Below are 20,624 nucleotides of genomic sequence, written 5' to 3' on the forward strand. Positions count from 1 at the left end.
GGATCTCACAGGAAGGTCGGAAACAGTACAGGGATTTATCAGATTTGCCACATTCTTCGTCACGGGGTACGTTACGCGGTTGGTTCCGGCATTGATATTTTACACAAATATAAGAGCTGGAATATGGGATATGGGATATGGGATATGGACTTATGTAGATCTTGAAAGTCAGTAGTAATAAGGACTCGACTACTGGATATGGCAAAGGCTCCATTTGGGGTCATCATATCCATCCGGATCGACGGTGCATATGAAGATGACCTTGTACCTTACCCGTATTCGGTGCTGGGAACAGCCGAGGAGAGTCCCGGCTGTTGATCTGGACTGACCACAGTAATAATATCGTATGATTGCAATTGAGACTATCCTAATTTACGTTGTGACAGGGGTTTTACAGGGATATTTTTAAATTGCAATTGGAAAGAAAATGGATGTTCCGAGGTGGGCCGGCAGAAAATGTTGGTAAGTTTGGTAACATGACAATACCATACATATTACCTCGGTTATCAGATCAATCAGATAGGCCGGATTTGTCCTCATCGAGTAATCAATCCCATCTGATAACTCCACATCCATCTAGTCGGGCAATCCCAGTTAAGGGGGTACTTACGGAGTACATATATGGTACTTATACTTATAAAATAAATTCCCCTGATTTCAACCCCCCATTCTTATAAAATACCAAATGGAACTCTACGGACTCCCCCACTTTCCGCCTAGCCGGAGTGTGTATCGCGTTGACCCATCACGGTTCTCCTAGCTTCCACGTCCTTAACTCTCGGTAAAAATCGATTTCCCAGCCATTCGGTCCAAAGTGGGGATGTCAGGAATCAATCAGTCAGATTGAATGAACTAGGGGTGTTCTAGAAAAAAACAGTAAACAAAACAGATCACCCCTGGAACTTTCAGCTCGAAAGTTTCATTGGTGGCTGGTTAACGATTTAATAATAACGCTCATAACCTGAAACCACTCCCTATATCATGAGGCTGGCTCCTCCACTTATAGCTCATCTCCGGGCTTTTCTTGTGCACTAGATCTCTATTTATCAATGGCGCTGCGTTTTATGTGTTGCTGATCCACCATCTTCGTTAGACCGAACAAGAAGCTTAGGTTTTGGCGCACGGAGTAGCAGAGGTCATGAAACGCTTGTGTCATAGGAGGAAGAAACAGTTTTATCTGATAACTTAAATTTCAGTGCCGATGGCCGGCTGAATGGTCGAGCCTTTGCGCTTAGAAGTCTCCAAATAGAGTAACTATCACCACTAATAGGGGTGAGGCCACGTCATTATTATACAATGTACGGAGTAACTGTTTTGTCCTTTTCAAACAGGACTCCCTGATACTCAAATAAATAATAACAGCAGAATCGCAACATTATACCTATACACCGAGTATGTCACATCATCACGTCATCAAAATACACAATGCAGTCAAACATAGACAGGAAAATAATAACAGAAAAAAAAAAAAAAAAAAGATAGAGAGAGAGAGAGAGAGAGAAGAAAAGACAAACCCTTCGAGCCAGAGGCGATCCTCAACTATTTTCATCCCGCTGAACCAAAGCTACAGGCGGAATAAAATGATGTCTCCCCCAAACCAAATAGTAAATCGTCGCGGATCCAACGATGCCAACATACATCGCCACGCTCCAGTTCATCGTTTCAACCGTAACATCCGTCGACAGGGGAAAGAACGCGAAGACAAAAATCGGACAGAGGAACGCCAATGCCCCGATATTCACTGCCATGCCAAATTTTCCAAGCGACCACCGGTGGTGCGGGAGCGGCTCGCCACGAATGCGTTTTAGAAATACGCACCCGATCGAGATGATGTACGCGGACAATAAAGATGTGATCGTGAGCGAGATAACGGCGTTCAGGGCGACCTCCGACCCGATATTAATCATGGATAGTAGCACGGTGATGACTAGAGACACCATCACGGAGTTGAGGGGGATGTTCCAGCCGGGTGTGACCTAGTGGTTACGGATTAATATGGCTGACTCTACACATCTTGTTTCAGATGCCACACAGGGATTAAATCGGGGACTTACATATGCAAAAAAGGACGAAAAGGGCAGCCCCTCGTCCCGTGCAAACGACCAGAGCTGGCGTGATGCCGTCGCCACCTCGGTGATTGTGCTAGCTGTCAGCGTCACCACTAGCACAGCGGTCATGGCGTTCGTCGCGGCGATGCTACCCGTGGTGTTGTAGAATATCTGGATGAATGGGAATCCCGTCGGTGTATCGAGGATTTTGTCGACCTCGCCTAGTGTGAAGCACAATGTGACTAGCATGATGAATCCTAGCACACCATTGACGGCGACAGAGGACATCATTGCCTTTGGGAGTGTCTCTGATGCATCTTTGATTTCTTCGGCTTTTGAATATCAGCACAATATACCAGGTCTGATGTCGTTCATAGGGCTCTTTCTTACACATATGAACCGAGCAATCGTAACCAAGCATGGAGGTTATGGTAGTAGACAAACCGACTAATGTTGCCGTCCCAGCATTGTTCCAGCCACCCCCGTTGTTGAACGTGGTGAACACTGCGTGGGCATTATTCCGCGGTGCGAGTACCCATAACGGGATGATGATGGCGAACAGGCCAATAACATGGATAATCAAGATCAATCCTTCCACGAAGGGAAGATTCTTGGCTAGGAAGGTGTTGAACAAGATCGAGAATGTCGAGATGGCAATTACTAGCATGGTGCCATGCCATCGCTGGAAGTCATAATCTGGCCGGTTCAAGACGATCAGGCCTTGAATGATTGTGCCAGCAAGGTAGGCGATGGACACAATAGCGCATTGCCAACCCATTGCAGAAAGCCATCCTAAGATAATACATTAGCTAGCTAGACTTACACAAGGACTAGCTATGTCAACTGTATTACCTGTGATATAGCTGAGGTACTTTTGTCCTCTCCTTGGTGCGAACTCCGACACCCAATGATACTGTCCACCGGCAGTGGGGGCCCTATTTGTCGACTGATTAGCGGGGATCCAGCCAGGGGCAGCATGCCGTCAGTCACATACATCGAGGCCATCTCAGCAATGCTGGCATAGACAAGGGTAAATCCGCATGAGACGCCGATGAACCCCCATATCAAGCCCGCTGTACCGCCGTCGGTCAAGCCAGCCGCCAGCAATCTATTAATGGAGTCAGAGGTCTGCATGATCACCATATGCAGGGACTGGCACGTACGTCAAGATAACTTCCCATGTGCAGATCAAAGTGCATCCAAATCCAACAATAGAGATAAACCGAAAGTTTCTCTTCCTAATGTTAGCAAGACCGCCACAACCGCCATGACAAGAGCAGAGCAACTTACTCGCAGAACCTGGACTCGACCAAGAGCATTCATATCACGACGATCCGCCAACGTGCCCATATAACGCGGCTCAACAAGGCCTTTTTGAGCATACTCCTCGTCGTCAAGACCAGTCATCGTCTGCTGCGAGTCAGGTCTGGACCTGCTGAAGACCGTCATGATCGCGTGTGTGTCTGAATGACTAGATTGGAAAAATCTATTCAGGATGAGACAACAAAATTCTCCGCGAAAAAAAGGGGATTGCGAGAATAGAAAAGAAAGTCTATATCCCCTGGCAACTCGACACCCTGAAGGATGTAGGATGCGAAGTATAAAAGCGCCGAACGATCAAAGCAACCTCTAATAAAGCTAACAGAAATGGCTGTAGCCAGAAAAGGCAGTTATCAGGAGAAGACCCAAAGGACTGGAATCATGATGGCCACTGAATTGCCGGGACCGAAGCGTGGTATTGACGTGGGCGCAAGGCATGGCCTGTGAATAATTCTCACACGCCATGTGGGAGAGAAGGCCTCCTCGGAACACCCAAGCAACGATCCGAATGATACATCGTTCTTTACTCAAGGGTGCTGCATCGAATCCAATTGGGAATGTGACTCTCGGGACTCATTTTTGCAGTTTGCTATCCCTAGTCCCTTGCCCGGAATGGGGCGTGATGGCACCTTGCATGCCACAGGGGGTTTGTCCATTTAATGTCGTTAAACTTGGGAGATATTGGAATTCAGACTGACTATTGGGGTTGTAATGCTACTCTAAATCCTTCTAGTCCGTCGTAGTTGTATAAACCATGACTTGTTTCTTTAAAGAGCGCACCCAACAAAATAATAAAACAACACACCAAGTACGAAATATAAACAAAACCTGACCCCTTGAATAGACTCGGCGCCACTACCCGTTACATTTCTGATGCATCAATTGCGCTAACTTTCTAACTCTCTATCAATCCCTGTCCCACATCCCCTCGTTGCTTATCCCCCAGACAATTCCGCCACACTCCATGCTTGCCTCCATCCAAATAACGGGTGAATGCATAAGCCCCTCGCTTTATTCGTCCAAGAACAAATCCCACAGCCTATAGGATGCGAACCCCCCCCAAAGACCCACAGCATAATTTTCAAGGGCGCACGCTGATCGACGACCCTACAGCGGGCCCGCCTTGCCCTAAAGTAGCATGTCCACAGTACGGAGTACTCCGTACTACGTCGAAGTTCGACGTGAGGGAGAGAGGTCAATCACCATTCCAACCAGACAACCTGAACTTACACCGAAAATAATGACCGCTTATACCCTTCAAGAAGAAAGGGATAAACCGGCCATGCAAATTCGAATCCCCCTTCCAACATATCTGCCCATATCGGGCGAACCCCACCAGCCCTACTCCGTACTTACGTACATGTCTGGACTCGATAATCCATGTTTCGTATCGGATATCAGCATATGGTCTCCCAAGACAGAAATAATCGCAATCGCAAGCGAATCGTAGGAGAAACGGAACCTAGCTCGGTCGTTATCGCCTCTCCTTGACCCGCATATCTCCTACTCCTGTTTTTCTATCGTATACAAGCGTCTCAAATAAACCCTTTCTTTAACTTATTCTCACCACGCCATCCAGCCACATGGCTCCCGGATCTGACAGCCTTTCACAGTCGTTTCTGTGTCTGTGTTGATCACCGCGGCCCATATATACATTCCACATAGCACCACATTATACCCATCCTTCCACATGATATACACCATAACAACGAGAAGGGTACTTGTTTAGACTCCGTCGTTTGCGGTGGCTTTTGCTCCCTTCCCCTGTCATGGGCCCGTATGTGCCGCCAGGCCAGTCGCCGCCCTTTGAGGTTGTCGATGACTTGCACCATGGCGCGTGGGTAATTATCACTGCTGCACTGGGACTGGTTGTGTCCTTGGTGTGTTTCTTAATTCGGTTATATGTGCGGCTCATGCTGATACCGCCGTTTGCGCGCGATGATTGGGTTTTGTTGGGTGCTACGGTGAGTTGCCTCGAAAATTCGAGTCAAATTTGGGCCGGATGAGTTACCTTAGTACACTGCTAACATGTATTATTGATTGCTGTACAGGCTGTCGCCGTGGTGCAATCAAGTCTCGTCTTCTATGCCTGCTCGCGCGGGTTCGGGACTTCTATATCGTTATTGAAGGATGGTCGACTCGATCAGATCCAAGCTGTAAGTCGCTATTTGATATTCTATTATCTTGTTTGCATGGACCCAAACTGAGCAGCTACCTAAGTTAATTGCAACAAGCGATATCATCGCTCTCATAATCATCTACCTCTCCAAATGCTGCGTCGTGGCTATCTACCTCCGCCTCACACCGCAGAAACCACATAACCGTGCATCCTGGGCGACACTAGCTCTGTGCACTGCCTGGGTAATCCCGGCTATATTCATCGTCTTAGTCAACTGTGAGCTAAACACACCTTGGCGGAGTGACGGCGGCGAATGCAGCGACTTGGTATGTGAAACCACCAATGATATACTATATGCATCGACTTCCCTGAGGCCGTCTCTAATCTCGCAAGTGTAGTACATACGATGGCAATTCATCGCCGCAGTCGACGTTATAACCGAGCTCCTCCTCTTCCTTCTCGCCGTGATCCTCCTAAAAGGTCTGTTTATGTCCGTTCGCCGCAAATTAGCCGTCGGATTTGCATTTATATTTCGCTTTCCGTGAGTAAAACACGCATCCCCAATCTCAACCCCAAGGCTAACCGCAAAATGCCAGTCTCATAATTTTCTCCCTAATCCACATCTCGTCCCTCCACGCAGCCCTAAACAACAAAGACACAACCCTCGCCGCCGTCAAACCAACAATCTGGATGCAAGTCGAGCTTCACTACGCCCTAGTCGCATGCAGCGTATTCTGTCTCCGACCTTTCATGGCAGCCGTCAGCACAAACTACGGTACAGCGGGCGACTCGACGCTAGAGAATAGCGCGTCGAGATCAAACGGTACGAAAGAAAGCTCGAAGACCGGGTCTGGGTCCGGGTCCGGCTCGAATTCGAATACCGCTTCGAGGTCCATGTCGCAGTCCCGCATACAGAGGAAAAGAGCCGGGACAGGTTCAAAGCCACCGCTAGTTACTCCGGCCGTTAGTGGCCCTGGTTCTAGCTCTGGGCTGCAACAGTCGGAGAATCAGCGCCCCCCGCCTGGACCCTTCGTTGTGTGTTGATACCAGTCCCCGTGCGCACGGAGCGCTTGGGAAAAACCGAAAGGATGCGAAGAGTGGCAGATCGGATACGGTGCGTGAGCCTGTACGTCGGTCGATGTTCCCGCTCAGCGCACCGCGCAAGAATCTGGGCTTTCAGGTACAGGAGAAGGGGAAGAATGGCGCGAGGGCTGGGTCTGTGGGTTCATTTGCGACAGAATCTGATTTGATCGAGCTTGTACCGAGGCCGCATAACCGGCATGCGAGTGGTGCGACTGAGCGAGTGGATGATGGGGAGGGGCCTGATAAGATGGTTATTCATAAGGAGATTCGGTACTCGATTCAATATGAAGATGAGGCGGAGGTGAGGAGGCGGGAGGATTTGAAGATTAATTCTGTTGATGTCTGTGCTTATGTATAATTTTTGTTTTATATTAAGGCTTCTGGTGTCATGTGTGGATGTAGGATATGGGATAGGGCTCCAGGGATGCATCATTTGCTCTGGTAGATGGGGAAGAAATAGATGCTGTATATGATATTGAAAACCCTAATGCCTGTAACGCCGGTCCTGTCGAGTCAAACCAATATTATGCTGGTGATGAAAGCTGTATCCCAATATTATAACGCTTCAGTTGCTTGGTCGCTTGAAAGGATGGGCTTCCGTGCTCCTGAAAAGAGAATTATTAGCTCGTTCATATAGGATAAACACAGCTGGGGAGCAAACATACAGCACATAGTCGTCCAGACTGATATGATCTGGCTCAGAAAAGATAAGGTAGAGGTATTTCAAAGTCTCGGCAAGCCAAAAGCTCTCCATTTTGTCCTGATGTTTTGGTTTCGAATGACGCACATCGTTGATAGACGAATGGCCAAACTTAGTCCGGGTTGCCTTATCAATGTTCTTAAACATGCGCCACGCGGAGTCCTGAAGAGTCTTATCTCCAGTAATCCGGTACATGACGAACAGAGATTCAAGAGCTTCAGGTCTAGAAGGGTAGTATGTTAGTAAAGTGCAGCAGAAGGAATGAGATGAAACCGTACCTGAGCTTATACGATGCGTCTCGAACACTAGTAACGCCAGGCGGCAAATGCTCAGCCTCAATATGGTCCTCCGCTTTCTCGCGGTCCTCCTCGGTACTGATAGAGCGCGATATGACATCTGACATCCACTGCTCTTCATCCCACGGACACTCGTCAATGTGCTTACAAGGACTGACCTTGAACACTTCCGGCATAATCCCTGTAGGCATAACATCATATGCCCAGACACAGCCGTCGGTAAGTCCCCGGGCAACATACATATCCTCCGGTCGATTGAAGACCTTGGCCCCAATAGCCACAGTGCCGCCCATGAAGCACTTGAGGTGATCAGGCGCATACTGGAAGGTCTTCGAGTCACCCCGCATTGCAACAACGTTAGCTGTGAAGAGAACGTGTTGGTCCTCGTCCTGGGTCATTCCCCTGAACAGTAGATTCTCGTTGAATGTTTCAATGGCCTTTTCGTACATGCGGTGATATTTGTCTGTCTGTGCGCCCAGGAGAATGTGTTCTTTGGGCAAGTACTCGTATGCCGAATCGGCACATCCGCCAATAGTGAACTCGGAGTCGTCGAACGTCATTCGGTCGGTGTCAATCCATGTCGGCCACATGCCCGGCATCCGGGTCTTGTCTTGTCCGATCTCGAGCTCGTTCATAATTCGCTGCACGGCGTCGTAGTACTTGGGATCACCGGTCAATTGGGTCAAGCGAGTGAACTCCATTGTCAAGGAGCCCATTTCTGCTAAGCTCGTGCGTGAGGATGGTGTGATTTCTTTGCCTTGGGCGGATCTGGGTATTGTCAGTCCCGAATATCGTTGCATATTCTTTAATATTGTGGCGTACCTAGTCCACTCCCAGCGTACCTGGGGCATGCGATTATGCGTATCAAACGCATTGAAGATCATCTCGCCCAGTTCGACAGCCTTTCTCAGCAGGATAGGATGTTTGCCCTCGGTCAGGTCATGAGCAGCAATAAAACCACCCATATAGCGAATGATGATCTCAAAGACAGGCACATGTCTGCTCTTAGTCGTCGTGAAATCGATTTCCTCCAGAGCCTCCAGGGCCAGTTGCAACTCATCGTCTAGCCCCATGATCACAAGCGCATCTAGCGAATCGACAAGAGTGGCACCCCAGCCATTGAAGGTATCCTGGTATCCTCCAGTGCGGGGTTTCACCTCGTCCCGCATCCACGCATGGTCCTTATATCCATTCCATGAATGAAGAAAAGCCTCCTTCACAGCATCCCGCTTCTTGAGTCTGGCATTGCGCTCGCCGCGCGTTTCTTCGGGGAAGTTATGCTGGATGCGGGGAATATTAGCTGGGCTTGTTGGCAATGGGATGTACTCTGTAACGGGAAATCGCTCGGTGACTTTATCTAGACGAATAGCATCTTGCCGAACGGTGCTGTCTTTTCTGGAGACTGGCTTTGCTAGGCGACCTCGATATGTTTTTGTACTAGGGAGCCAGAAGAAGAAAATGTATGTCGCGATAATCACAAACAATGCTGTTGATAAAGGTCGGTTTTTGCGCTTGTTATACATAATAAATGAATGCAGTAGGGGCGTGCCAAAATAACCAAAAAGGAAAAAAAAAAAAAAAAAAAGGAAATAGTCGTAGGAAGCCCAGAGAAGGAGTTGAATGGTGTACAAGTCAATTGTCAAGTGTAGGGACTAGTAGCAAAGGCCGACATTGGCGTCTCCAGGAGAATAAGATTCGCGACAGTTAGAACAAGCAAAAGAGGAAATGGACACAGTTTTACACAATGTGGCACGTCATGGATTGTGAGAGGTCTCAAGGAGTCAGACACGGCCGAGTTCTTTGGAGCTCCATTGATCGTCCTTGTGGCTGTCGATTTGGTGCAAGGCATGATGTTGCAGAGCATCGGACGATGATTGGCGCAAATTTGAGAATGTGCCCCCTTCAACACCGGGCCACGCAATCAGGGAAATCCGCAGGGTCCAAACAACATAATGTTATTATTAGTGTATCAATGGTCAAGTCTAGACTTGTGATAAAAGCGCCAAGAGGCTCTTCTGTGCCTCTAAGCTGTACTCTGTCTGAGGACGCCACCAACCCCACTGCGGCCCCTGACTCTCTCTGATGGAGTAGGTGTTGATCTTGTCGATATTTAGATGAAGATCGGGAAGCAGTAACAAGTTGCAAGTCTGAAAGCCTGCTTGTGTCTTCATGTCACATCGATAGGAAGCCGTTCATATGCACCATTTTGTGCTTTGGGAGTGGAGTCAAAGGGACTAGTATCAAGAAGTCGAGAAGCTGAGCTGAATGTGACCGCAAGGCTGACCTCGGGCACTTTCGAGCCATATCAATCTCTTTGCGGGCTAAAGAGGGGGGAAAGGAAGCAGCATTCTGAATATCTGAATTCTCTAATTGCAATACCATGTAATAGAAAGGGAAATGAATATAACAAAAGGGCAATTATCGTTGCAAGAAAAAGATTTGGTTTCCAGACAGTTGAAGTGTTAAGATGTTTGCTCTGTTTGCACTCCAGTGTTATATCGTGGGCTTTCATCTGGTGACCACTTGATCCTCCAGAACAATCTCATATACATAGAAATTGTCCAAAGGTAACGGATTCTTCTCACAATCAGTGTTTATACTAATCAAGCTATATAGATTGCAAAGCTCCCTTCCTGTTTAGGAATCGTCCTTTGTCATTCCTTCTGGCACTGGACTTGATCATCATTCTTATTGATCAATCTCTATATCTATATTGCATGGTCGCTACCTGCTACAGATCTCTTGAATCAATCCTCTAGTAGGACTGAAGACTGTCTAGGGGCTGATCACCGCCATCTTCTCAACACATCAGTTCCCCAATCGATATCTCTCAGCTCAACACTGCTGTGATCATCAGTTCCATCTCTTCTGCACCTGCCCAGAATATAAGAAGAAAACAAACATCAAAATGCCTATCACTGGGTAAATCCCCTCTTCAAATCTAACGCAAACCCCCAAACTAACCCAACTAAGTGTCTACTTCATCCCTTCAAACCCAAACGCCTCAACAGCCCTCCAAGTAATAACAGAGCGCCTCCGCGCCGCTTTCCCAAATGAAGAACTAACTCCAATCGGCCGCTGGGGCCTCGAGCAAAAGCTCCTCCGCGACACCCAAGGCCTACTCCCCTCTTCAAACTCAAACAAGAAACCCTCAAACCCACGCTACATGCAATTTCTCTCATTAACCCACTACCCAGCCCACGGTTTCATCTACACCTCGGAGCCAGAGAAGCCCATCCCAGCACCAAACCAAAATCAAAACCAAGGCGCGCGCGGCCCTGTAAATGCCATCGCGCCAGATCACTCCTCCCCGCCAATGGTTATGACGACTATCCCCCCTTCGTCATATGGGACCCTCTTCCAGCACTTCACCTACGCTTGCCAGCCCTTCTGGAACCACCGGTTCACGCTAGCTGTCCCGAACGGGATCGTCTATGAGGTTGGTGACTTCCGCGTGCGTCTTGGTGACGTGCGACAGACGTTCCCGACGGCGCGTGTGCGTGGCACAGTTGTTGAGATTGAGTGGCGTGGTCCGTCGGTTGTGGAGGCCATTCCTGTGGATCGGGAGGATGGATCGTTTGATGTTGGTGTTGGTGCTGGCGGTGGTTGTGATGTGGACGTTGAAGTCGCAGGTATTGACCTCGCTAGCTCTGCGATTGAAGAGTCGGATATCGATGCTGAGTATGCGGCGACTGCATCGCTGATTCGGGAGTTTTGGGGGAGGTTGGGCGTTGAGGCTCGGGAGGCGATTCTTATCCCGAATGTTGGGAGGGAGGTCAAGGATCGGTTGAGGAGGTGGAAGAAGGCTGGGTCTGGGGCTGATACTAAGGTTGATAGGACTGGCTCTGTGGTTGGTGAGCGTGCTGAGGAAGACCCTGATCCGTGGTCTGGGGCAGATGTTGCGAGGCAGTTTATGGAGGTTTTGAGGTTTAATCGATAGCTGTATGCTTAAATGGTGGGCTTTGGTATGGATGAATGGTTAGGTTACTTCTTAAACGCTTGCTACGGTATTTCGTGGACATGGACATGGACATGGCTGGTTGGCACAGGGTGATGTTGAAAGCCCAGTACCATCAGAATTATAGGGAGAGGGAGAGAGCCATCATTCCTATATTATGAACACTTGACCCAAAGTACCGCCCAGTCCACTCCGTCTGCATTTCAAAGCACACGCTTGATCGTAAATCATCCAAAATGTATAGCCTAGTGAGTATAGACTACAGGAAATCGGTATTGGAAAATTGAAATGGAAGAGAAACATCCTCGTTAAAAAACCGCGACGTCAGCTAACATTGAAAAAGGCGCACGGTGGGAACGCGGCGTTTATTTTTGCATCATGAGCTGAACGAACTCGTTGTCTATATGGAGACGGAGAGGTTAGCATTTGGGGAGGCAAGTGCCCGTAGGCTCCAAGATTGTTTCCAAAACATACAGTCGATCCGGCCATCACCATCCTGGTCCGCCTCGCGGATCATCTCGTCCACCTCGTCGTCGGTCAGCTTCTCGCCGATGGAAGTCATGACGTGGCGAAGCTCGGCGGCGGAAATGAACCCGTTGTTATCGCGATCGAAGACCTTGAATGCCTCGCGGATCTCCTCCTCGGAATCGGTATCCTTCATCTTACGAGCCATCATTGTAAGGAATTCTACCGCACGTCAGTAGCCGTCTCTCGTTTATACCAGTAGATTATGGTGAAGTACCGGGGAAGTCAATAGTGCCGTTGTTGTCGGCATCAACCTCGTTGATCATATCCTGCAATTCGGACTCGGAGGGGTTCTGACCCAGCGAGCGCATGACTGTGCCAAGTTCCTTGGTGGTGATTTGCCCTATTCGTAGGATTGCATGTTAGAATGTTTTCTTTTCTCTCGAGATTCCATCGCCGAGGACCCTGCTGTGGGCTCGACTAAGCTGTGTCGGGCGCGACCACACGTACCATCGCCATCCTTGTCCTATTTCGCAACAAAACAAACCCCGGTCAGCATGTATTCGATGATCACATCTTCAATGTGTGTGTGGTGTCACTCACAAACAGGGAGAAGGCCTCCTTGTACTCAGAAACTTGCTCTTCGGTGAGGGAATCGGCCTAGAGAATACGATGGTCAGGGAGGTTCAGCAGGGACGATGCCCCGCAATGTGGGGGGTTTTGTTGTCGATTATTCTCGACAACACAACTGATAAGTCAGGGGGATCATGGACATACCATGATGAATGTAGGTGGAAAATACAACAAAGTAAGGAGGGGTCAAATGAAGAAGAGGGTTAAGGGGAGCAGCCTTACGAGAGTAACCAAAATAGCGTGTCTGAGGTGCCCAGTCAGCGTCGTTTCGTCTCAGGGCGGTGGGACTCTCCTGGGGCTGAATGTTGCCACTGGCTGGGCATATGCATTGGTATTTCTTTTTTCTTCTGTTATCTCTTGATATCTAATGAGATCTACTCTGTACATGTGGATATACCTTTTCAATCTTTTGAAAAGTACTATCTTATATATTTCCTTCCTCATCTTGTATGATGTGGATGTAACGCTGGACAAGAAAGCTTGATCCCGTGGCCCAGGGCTATTACGATCGAGCTAACAGTGATACTATACCAGAGTAGACAATGGGATTTGATTGCTTTAATTGCATTAGGAAGGTCTTGGCTTTTGTTTTATCTTGGATCTCGTTTCCAAGGTTATATCTAGTACTTTGTAGGGTGTAGACCTGCGGGTGTATTTATAGACCTGGAACCAAGCTGACTATAAGACATATTATAATACCCTATATCAATGAAACATAGTTGTTCGGTTATTCTCCAGTCTATTAGTCTTCGAATTTGCATTACCTTGAGAACATACATATAGTTACCTATTTGGGCCACATTGTGCTCGAAAATCCGGGGGTCCACTGTCAATGCCACTTTTAGTTAAAGCACACGAGCCATATAGTAAGCCATTTGAAGCTACCTAGGGGCTGGCATGAGAGAGACATCGGTATATTTCTAGTAGAGAATATGTGCAAATCAAGCTGTCTTTATATCTTACCCAGCCATACCAAAATTACCACATTCCACGTGGACAAAACCACATATTACATGATGAATACCATACGTGACCCCTTCCGACATGTGGAGAGCTCCTATCAACTTCTGGCTACATCGAGACTCTAAACCATTCAATCCCAGCCTAACACTCCCACCTGATCATGATTCCTATAACCTCAACAAACTAATAAATCAGCCACACAACTCGATCCTCCGGACGCCCTCACGATGTGGCGGGATCGAACCAACCTGTATGCAACCCCATATACCCTACCCTACCCCAAGCGCAACCCGTCAGCGCCGGGAAAGAGCCAGAAAAGAAAAGAAACACCACCCACAAGACCAACCTACAAATCATAACAGCAACTAACACTCCACCTCCAAACATAGCTACTTCTCCTACCGCCAATCCCTCATCCACCACCCAGCCAAAAAGCCACACTTCACACCAACAAATGGCTTCTCCGACACACCCTCGCACCCGGAGGAAAACAGGCGCCTAATACCCGAAACGGACGAAGATGGCGACATGGTCATCGAGATGGACCTCCTCCCGCCGCGCTGGGTCGACGTGCAGGAAGAGGTCTCCGAGCTGTTGTCCGAGATCGCCCAGAACTCCGCCCAACTCGACAAGCTACACCAGAAACACCTTCTTCCCGGCTTCGGCGACGAGGAGCTGCGCAGGCAGGACGAGGGCGTTATCGAGAGCTTGACGCAGGATGTCACGCGCTCCTTTCATGATTGCCAGCGCTCTATCATGCGCATCGAGACTATGGTCGGCGAGTCTAAGGCGCATGGTGGTGTTACGAGTGGGGAGGAGACTATGGCGAAAAATATTCAGATTTCGCTTGCTGCGAGGGTGCAGGAGGCCAGTGCTAGGTTTAGGAAGAAGCAAAGTACTTATTTACGGAGTATGGGACCACTTCTTTCTTTTTGTTTCGTTCTTGTTGTTCTCTTTCCGTGGCACAGGCGGAATCGGTTGGTTCAAATATGCTAATGCGATTATTTGTTTCTACGCAGAATTACGAGATCTCGAGGGTATCGCGACGCCGTTCGATGGCGCGCCTACGCAGGCCCAGAACCCATACACGGATCCGTCGATGATGGAGTCAGATGCCGACAGGTCCTTTTCGCAGACGATGTTGCAGGAGACCTCACAACGACAGACCGGTCAGAATGATGCTGCTATTGCGCAGCGGGAGCGCGAGATCAACGATATCGCAAAGGGCATTATTGAACTCTCGGATATTTTCCGTGAACTGCAGACCATGATTATCGACCAAGGAACCATGTTAGACCGTATAGATTACAACGTCGAGCGAATGGGCACCGAGGTGAAGGCTGCGGACAAGGAGCTGAAAGTGGTATGTTACCTTTCTTTTCTTTTCTTTTCATTCAATGTCGCTAGAATGAGAAACTGACTCATATAGGCTACGGGTTATCAACAACGAACCACTAAGCGTAAGATCATGCTATTACTTCTCCTTGTCGTGGTGGGTATGATCATTTTACTGGTCGTGAAACCGAAGGGGGGCAGTTCAAAGCCGCCACCACCTCCAGAAGATGAATCTTCAAACAATATCCGCTCTGTGTTGTCTTACCGGGGGCGAAGGCATCAGTTGTCGAACCGCTTCGCGCGAGATCGGTGGATGGATCCGGATATATTCCGATGACATTTCTTTTGCAAATAGAATGGGTTCATAGTTAATGTGACGAGAAGAGCAGACATCCCCGTTGCATATCGATAGTTGCTGTATTGCTTAGTTCTAGTCGCAAGCAAATAGGCACGTAAACACAAGTATATGGAGACACTAGACACCATGCAAGACACTGGCACGGAGAAAATGCGGAGAGAATCGGACTACGAGTCTGATCAATGCCATATATTACATGGTCCAACTCATACATTTAGTTACTTCATACACAAAAGTATGATATCTAGCATAAACCGAAATAATGCCAAGAGGAAATCGATAGAATAAGAAAGAAATGAATAAATCACACCAAAACAAGAGAAGCCGACGCACATAAACCACCAAGGTAAAATCTGGCCTCGACCATTATGCTTCAAGCTCACTTACTGTTTGCCTGAGTGGCAAGCAGATCGGCAACATCAGCATCTAGCTCGCCGGCCGCAAAAGCCGCATAGTCCTCCTCGCCATGCGAGATCTTGCGCCTCTTTGCATGACCATCGGCAGCGACATTAAAGTCATTGCCATGACTCGAAGAAGTGGTAGTGGGCTTATCAATGATGGTAGACCCGTTGCCTGACTGCTGCATATCGGGGATGTTCATGGGGTTCCATTCTGAAGTGTCCTCGTCCGCCTCTTCCGTAAACGGGCCGCGGCGAAGCTGCTGCTTTTCTGGCTGTGGGGACCCCACCGGCGTAATAGCTTCCACCGGGGGAGGTGTCAGAGCTTCGACTTCTGGGCGGACGGATGCATCACCGTGTCCGCTGTGTTCGCCGGGGTTTGTAGAGGACTCTTCGCTGGGTAGACCGCGCATAATCGCATCTTCGACTTCGCGTTTCTCGGTATCGACTGAGGCTTTCTTCTGCGCGATCTCGGTGCTAAGGCCTTCCTCCTTCGATAGCTCTGCACGGTTGGTCTGGAGAATCTTCTCAAGCCCATCGATCAAGGCGCGGCGCGACTTGATTACCTCAGAGACGGAGTTTTCTGCGTTGGCAAGCGTCTTCAAGAGTGAACTTAGACGCGCGGCGTGTACAGGCAGCGTAGGCTTCGGTGTCTTGGAGTCGTGAAGCTTATTGAACTCCGAAGTAGCGCTTGTGGCGGAGTTGGTGGAGTTGATGACAGCCTTGTTGAGAGTAACCTGCAATGGGTTGAGAGGCTGTAGTTCGGACGGGGTGGATCCCGAAGAAGTGTCCTTGAAGAAAGATCCTCCGAGGGTTTGTTTCTTGTTTGTGGGACGAGCTTTGTCGAGTTCTGTAACATGATCAGTTTGGCTAGTCACTCGTGCGTATTGATCCGACCTACCGTCTATACGAGCTTCCACTGCATCCAAAATAGGACCATCGAATACACTGCGTTGTCTCCAGACCTCCACGACCCGGCGGATCCTTTGTTGATATTCACCCGGCGAACCCTTGTAAGCCGCTGACGTAGCGTCGACAATTATCTATTGTTCTGTTAGTTTGAGTTGCAATGCCGGACCGGTAGGGAGACGGACTGGGGATAACGCAATAAGGAAATCATGTTTTCCGCGTACTTTCGATTGCTGGGCAACCTCTGTGTATATGATCAGCAAGCAGAGCGGAGCTCGGGTGTGGGAGGATATGTATACCATTAGCTAGGTAGATCAAGTTGAGTCGCTTGGGAGGCGGCGATTCGCGAATCTTTTGAAGCCAAATTTGTCCAGTCCGTTCAGCATGGCGTCTAAATTTACAGTCAAAAATTAGCAAGTCTCTTTGAGATTGGAGTAAGCGTCTGTACCTGTGGAACATGACCCATTGCGCAACAGTAACGATGCTCTCCTGCGTGTCGTTCAGAGCTGATAGCTTTGCTTTGACAGCGTCATCAGTAAAAGCCATAATGATAGAAATAGTAAGCACTTGAATTAAGCAGCAAGCTCTTGAGAAGTGAAATTATCGGATCTGAAGTGCAAGTCGCAATCACTGTGAAAGCAAATAGGAAACGAGGAGCGATTGAAGATCACTGGTGGGATTTAAAACTGCAGCTAAGTTGCAATCAAGAAAAGCCACCAGAACAAAGCAAAAGGGATATCAAACAAAGATCTCAACTCTCAATCTTCTTCACCACAAGTGAAGTTGAAGTGGTCTGTACCCCAAAGCTTGAAACATGGATAAGCTTACCGCCCCGGAACCGGCAGAACAACGGGCCTCCGAGCCCGCCCCGGCCACACCTGTCAACACTGCTTCCTATAACAATCAACTTCCTGACCCTTTGATTACTTCTTCTCAAGACCATCTCCTTGATTCAAACGTCTTTATTGAATCATACAACAGTCAAGTACAATCCATTCCCAGCATGGCTGACCGTTTCCCTTCCCTAGAGGACTTCTCTGAGGGTATGCTCAACCCACCTTACTTGCTCTCCTTACACCGGAGCTAACATGACCCGCATTTAGGCCAAACCGAAGTAGCTGACGTCCAAGCCACCACCGATGATGATTTCCTTGCCCGTGAGCGTGCCGCGCTCGGTGAAGATGCCGAGCAATTCGCTACTTCTCAAGACCACGTTGCCGGCGCCAATGTAGGCACGATGGATGACGACCTTCTCGGCGGAGGTGATGAGCCCATTGAGGAAATTGGCCAATTTGAATCATCCTTCCCCTCCGTTGCGACACAGAACCAGAATGAGGTATGAATTGGCTATTGGATACATTGTGGTGAACATACAGTATGCTGACCAGGGGTTACATCTATGCAGCGCGTTGCTCCCGGTGGCACAATCACTGGCTCCGGCTCACCTTTCCCCCGCACCGGATACCAGAGCGCGCAGGAACCTGAGGATGAGGGAGATGCTGTTCGGTGAGTTGGATCTCAGGCTCTGAATGACGGGGCGCATTGCCTTTGCGATTTGCATTCATCTTGTTTCGGCTCTGGTTCCCAAGCTAACGTCTGTTTTTCCATCCTCAGTGAATGGCGCGAGAAGCGTGATTCTGAGATCGCCCGCCGTGCAGAGGTCTCCGCCGAGAAGAAGGCCAGTACCGTCAAGAAGGCACAAGAGGATATTGACGACTTCTACGTTTCCTACAACAACAAGGCCGATAAGAACCGCTCCCACGCCCGCGCCGAGGCCGAACAGTTCCTCGCGAACCGGGAGGATACATCTGCGGGTGGCACTAGCTGGGAGCGCATTGCTAAGCTGGTTGATGTATCGGGCAAGGGCTCCGCGGGCGGTGCCAGCGGCTCCGGCAAGGAGCGTTTCCGTGAATTGTTGATCGACCTCCGAAAAGACCAGGAGGCTCCCGGCTCCAGCGGAATATAGGTGGTTTGCTTTGGCGCGTGGGGGATAGAAGATTCGGGAGTCCGGGGTTAAGACGTGGTATTCACAAGTTTCCCACATTTACTCATATGATATGGCTTTTTCTACATCCCCCTCCCCGCATTATTTGGTAGCCTGGCCGTGATCTGGCCGCTACGTCAATTGTTCTCTTTATTTTATTTTACTCAACGCAGCGAAGTCTCTTAGGGGGGTTTGTAAATTAGTATCTCACTCAAATTGATAGCATCGTTAATACCACGGATTTCCTTCGCCGGCCGATTAGCTCTGATGAATGGAATGTTACAAATGTACGATAATATTGGGAGTAGTTGCTAACCTGTTCTCGGATTAAGAGAAATAAATAAATGCATACTCAATTCATATCATCATCGCTTTTTGCATATCCTTAGTCAAGCTCGGTAACGTCGCCACCGGGCTCACCCACTTCCTGCTTCCCCTCGTCTTCCAACTCCTTCAATTTCTTCTGGCCCTCTGCTGTCGTAGCATCCACAATCCCTTCCTCCAAGCTGAGCATACCACCATTGCCCAATTGCTCCACAACGACCTCTGCCTCATCAACGGACATCTTGCCGAGAACCTTGTTGACTTCGTCCAAGGACTCGGTTGCCAGTGCCTTTTGCAGGTCTTCAGGGAAAGCGTCGAAGATCTTGCGTGCCTCAATCTCAACGGGGTCTTCGCTGTTGGCGCCGGGAAGGTTGATGGTTATCTTGGTGTTGGGGTCAACGGCGTGCAGCTGGATTTGCTCTACGCCCGCAGGATCGTTGGACGCTGAGCCGTCCTTGCTAAGTTCAGCGGAGCGGGATTTGATACGAGCGTAAGTTTCATTGACATCATTAAGGAACAGGGTTGATGCGCAGTGATCTTTAGTGGTGATGCTAGAAGTTTATATGTTAGCCATTGACTGAAGAAGAGAAAATGAAATACGGGCAGAAGATTGGCATACCGAGTGAAGAACAGCTGGATACCGTCACGACCAAGCGAACGGCAGTATTGCAGAAGAAGACCTTGGTGCACGCACTGGCGAGCATAGTCATCTTGACCCTTGAGCTGACTGTTGAACGCCTCAACGAGTAGACCGTCAGTCTCTTTCTCGGCGACAATTTCCGGGTTCGCTGAGATGAACTGTAGATAGGCCTTGTAGTCTCCAGGCTTGAGCTGAGCAAACTTCTTCGCTAGCGGGCTAATCTCGACATCGGCAGGATCTTCATCATCGCCCTCATCATCGGCCTTGGCGGCGGAGCTTCCTGCACCAGGGTTCAGGAGTTCAACAGAGCTCTCCTTTGCTTTGGCAGCCGCCTTCTCCTTCTCAGCAATCCTGGCCACATGCGATTGATTGAAACCTTCATGTAGCTTATCGCTGGTGATCTTGGAGCCTTCCTCCTTCTCAAGTTGCGCAAGCTTTGCGAACAATTCCTTTTGAAGTGCTTGAATCTTTTCCAAGTGTCCATTCACACCCTGGATGTATGCCTTGAAGAGGTTCTCAGGCTTAGAATCGCCAATTTCCTTTTTCACCTGGTCCACCAGTGAGCTCATCATCTGGGAAAACTTGGGTTGTTCCGGCTCGTGTGTGTATACTCCTTCCGGCGGGGTGGGGGCTTGATCTTCGGCGGGATTGCTGGCGAACTCCATGATTGTAGTGAAAATGAACTCGTCGGGGGATGCAGACGAGTCTTCGTGCTTCTTCAGAGACCCAAGAAGCTTGTCGATGCGTGACAACAATCCATCATTAATTATGCGCTCGTACTTCAAGGTTTTGATTTCATGACGACGCTGCTCTCGTTGCTGGTGAATCTGGGCTTGCTTTGCTCGGATAAAAGAGCGTTTGTCGACATTGGGATGAACTTCGATATCCGAGTCATCTGACAGCTCCAAGGCGTCCCATTTGCTGTAGTCAAGCACCATCTTGTCTGACAGTGAGTGTGCAGGAGTAGAGGTGGGGTGGTGTATCAGCGGCAGAGGAAACAGGGGAGGAACAAAAGTTTTTGACGATCCTGATGCAAATGACAATTCAGCAAATTTACCGATATATTTTTGAAGCGTTTCAACCTAGTGAAA

The 20,624-nt window shown here is 49.0% G+C and overlaps 10 protein-coding genes across 10 annotated transcripts; 4 read left to right on the top strand and 6 right to left on the bottom strand.

Moving 5' to 3' along the window:
• Positions 1 to 1,535: 1,535 nt before the first annotated feature.
• On the bottom strand, positions 1,536 to 3,497 carry N7489_010841 (putative GABA permease; the record flags this gene model as incomplete). Its single annotated transcript, XM_056716590.1, has 7 exons — positions 1,536 to 1,976; positions 2,055 to 2,380; positions 2,439 to 2,840; positions 2,901 to 2,983; positions 3,043 to 3,156; positions 3,212 to 3,282; positions 3,339 to 3,497. 7 exons carry the CDS (start codon positions 3,495 to 3,497, stop codon positions 1,536 to 1,538), a joined length of 1,596 nt encoding a protein of 531 aa, XP_056564212.1.
• Positions 3,498 to 3,686: 189 nt separating this feature from the next.
• Positions 3,687 to 4,024, bottom strand: N7489_010842 (uncharacterized protein; the record flags this gene model as incomplete). The annotated part of the gene is made up of 2 exons (XM_056716591.1): positions 3,687 to 3,894; positions 3,933 to 4,024. 2 exons carry the CDS (start codon positions 4,022 to 4,024, stop codon positions 3,687 to 3,689), a joined length of 300 nt encoding a protein of 99 aa, XP_056564213.1.
• Positions 4,025 to 5,137: 1,113 nt separating this feature from the next.
• On the top strand, positions 5,138 to 6,928 carry N7489_010843 (uncharacterized protein; the record flags this gene model as incomplete). The annotated part of the gene is made up of 6 exons (XM_056716592.1): positions 5,138 to 5,332; positions 5,420 to 5,524; positions 5,580 to 5,813; positions 5,886 to 6,028; positions 6,084 to 6,310; positions 6,456 to 6,928. The coding sequence occupies 6 exons, from the start codon at positions 5,138 to 5,140 to the stop codon at positions 6,926 to 6,928; spliced, it is 1,377 nt and encodes a 458-aa protein (XP_056564214.1).
• Positions 6,929 to 7,135: 207 nt separating this feature from the next.
• On the bottom strand, positions 7,136 to 9,089 carry N7489_010844 (glycoside hydrolase family 47 protein; the record flags this gene model as incomplete). The annotated part of the gene is made up of 4 exons (XM_056716593.1): positions 7,136 to 7,175; positions 7,236 to 7,493; positions 7,549 to 8,334; positions 8,389 to 9,089. 4 exons carry the CDS (start codon positions 9,087 to 9,089, stop codon positions 7,136 to 7,138), a joined length of 1,785 nt encoding a protein of 594 aa, XP_056564215.1.
• Positions 9,090 to 10,474: 1,385 nt separating this feature from the next.
• N7489_010845 (uncharacterized protein) lies at positions 10,475 to 11,506 on the top strand (the record flags this gene model as incomplete). Its single annotated transcript, XM_056716594.1, has 2 exons — positions 10,475 to 10,488; positions 10,540 to 11,506. The coding sequence occupies 2 exons, from the start codon at positions 10,475 to 10,477 to the stop codon at positions 11,504 to 11,506; spliced, it is 981 nt and encodes a 326-aa protein (XP_056564216.1).
• A 383-nt stretch (positions 11,507 to 11,889) lies between these two features.
• On the bottom strand, positions 11,890 to 12,769 carry N7489_010846 (calmodulin; the record flags this gene model as incomplete). The annotated part of the gene is made up of 6 exons (XM_056716595.1): positions 11,890 to 11,924; positions 11,999 to 12,211; positions 12,267 to 12,392; positions 12,500 to 12,515; positions 12,593 to 12,649; positions 12,767 to 12,769. 6 exons carry the CDS (start codon positions 12,767 to 12,769, stop codon positions 11,890 to 11,892), a joined length of 450 nt encoding a protein of 149 aa, XP_056564217.1.
• Positions 12,770 to 13,812: 1,043 nt separating this feature from the next.
• Positions 13,813 to 15,257, top strand: N7489_010847 (t-SNARE syntaxin TLG2; the record flags this gene model as incomplete). Its single annotated transcript, XM_056716596.1, has 4 exons — positions 13,813 to 13,835; positions 13,975 to 14,495; positions 14,605 to 14,948; positions 15,015 to 15,257. The coding sequence occupies 4 exons, from the start codon at positions 13,813 to 13,815 to the stop codon at positions 15,255 to 15,257; spliced, it is 1,131 nt and encodes a 376-aa protein (XP_056564218.1).
• Positions 15,258 to 15,657: 400 nt separating this feature from the next.
• Positions 15,658 to 17,131, bottom strand: N7489_010848 (CTD-interacting domain-containing protein; the record flags this gene model as incomplete). The annotated part of the gene is made up of 5 exons (XM_056716597.1): positions 15,658 to 16,526; positions 16,578 to 16,719; positions 16,771 to 16,829; positions 16,885 to 16,976; positions 17,034 to 17,131. 5 exons carry the CDS (start codon positions 17,129 to 17,131, stop codon positions 15,658 to 15,660), a joined length of 1,260 nt encoding a protein of 419 aa, XP_056564219.1.
• A 268-nt stretch (positions 17,132 to 17,399) lies between these two features.
• N7489_010849 (clathrin light chain CLC1) lies at positions 17,400 to 18,551 on the top strand (the record flags this gene model as incomplete). The annotated part of the gene is made up of 4 exons (XM_056716598.1): positions 17,400 to 17,628; positions 17,689 to 17,921; positions 17,991 to 18,091; positions 18,200 to 18,551. The coding sequence occupies 4 exons, from the start codon at positions 17,400 to 17,402 to the stop codon at positions 18,549 to 18,551; spliced, it is 915 nt and encodes a 304-aa protein (XP_056564220.1).
• A 403-nt stretch (positions 18,552 to 18,954) lies between these two features.
• On the bottom strand, positions 18,955 to 20,471 carry N7489_010850 (Hsp90 co-chaperone CDC37; the record flags this gene model as incomplete). The annotated part of the gene is made up of 2 exons (XM_056716599.1): positions 18,955 to 19,444; positions 19,513 to 20,471. 2 exons carry the CDS (start codon positions 20,469 to 20,471, stop codon positions 18,955 to 18,957), a joined length of 1,449 nt encoding a protein of 482 aa, XP_056564221.1.
• Between the last annotated feature and the right edge of the window lie 153 nt (positions 20,472 to 20,624).

The sequence above is a fragment of the Penicillium chrysogenum genome, assembly GCF_028827035.1.
Source record: "Penicillium chrysogenum strain IBT 35668 chromosome Unknown utg000005l_segment0_segment0, whole genome shotgun sequence".
Taxonomy (NCBI): domain Eukaryota; kingdom Fungi; phylum Ascomycota; class Eurotiomycetes; order Eurotiales; family Aspergillaceae; genus Penicillium; species Penicillium chrysogenum.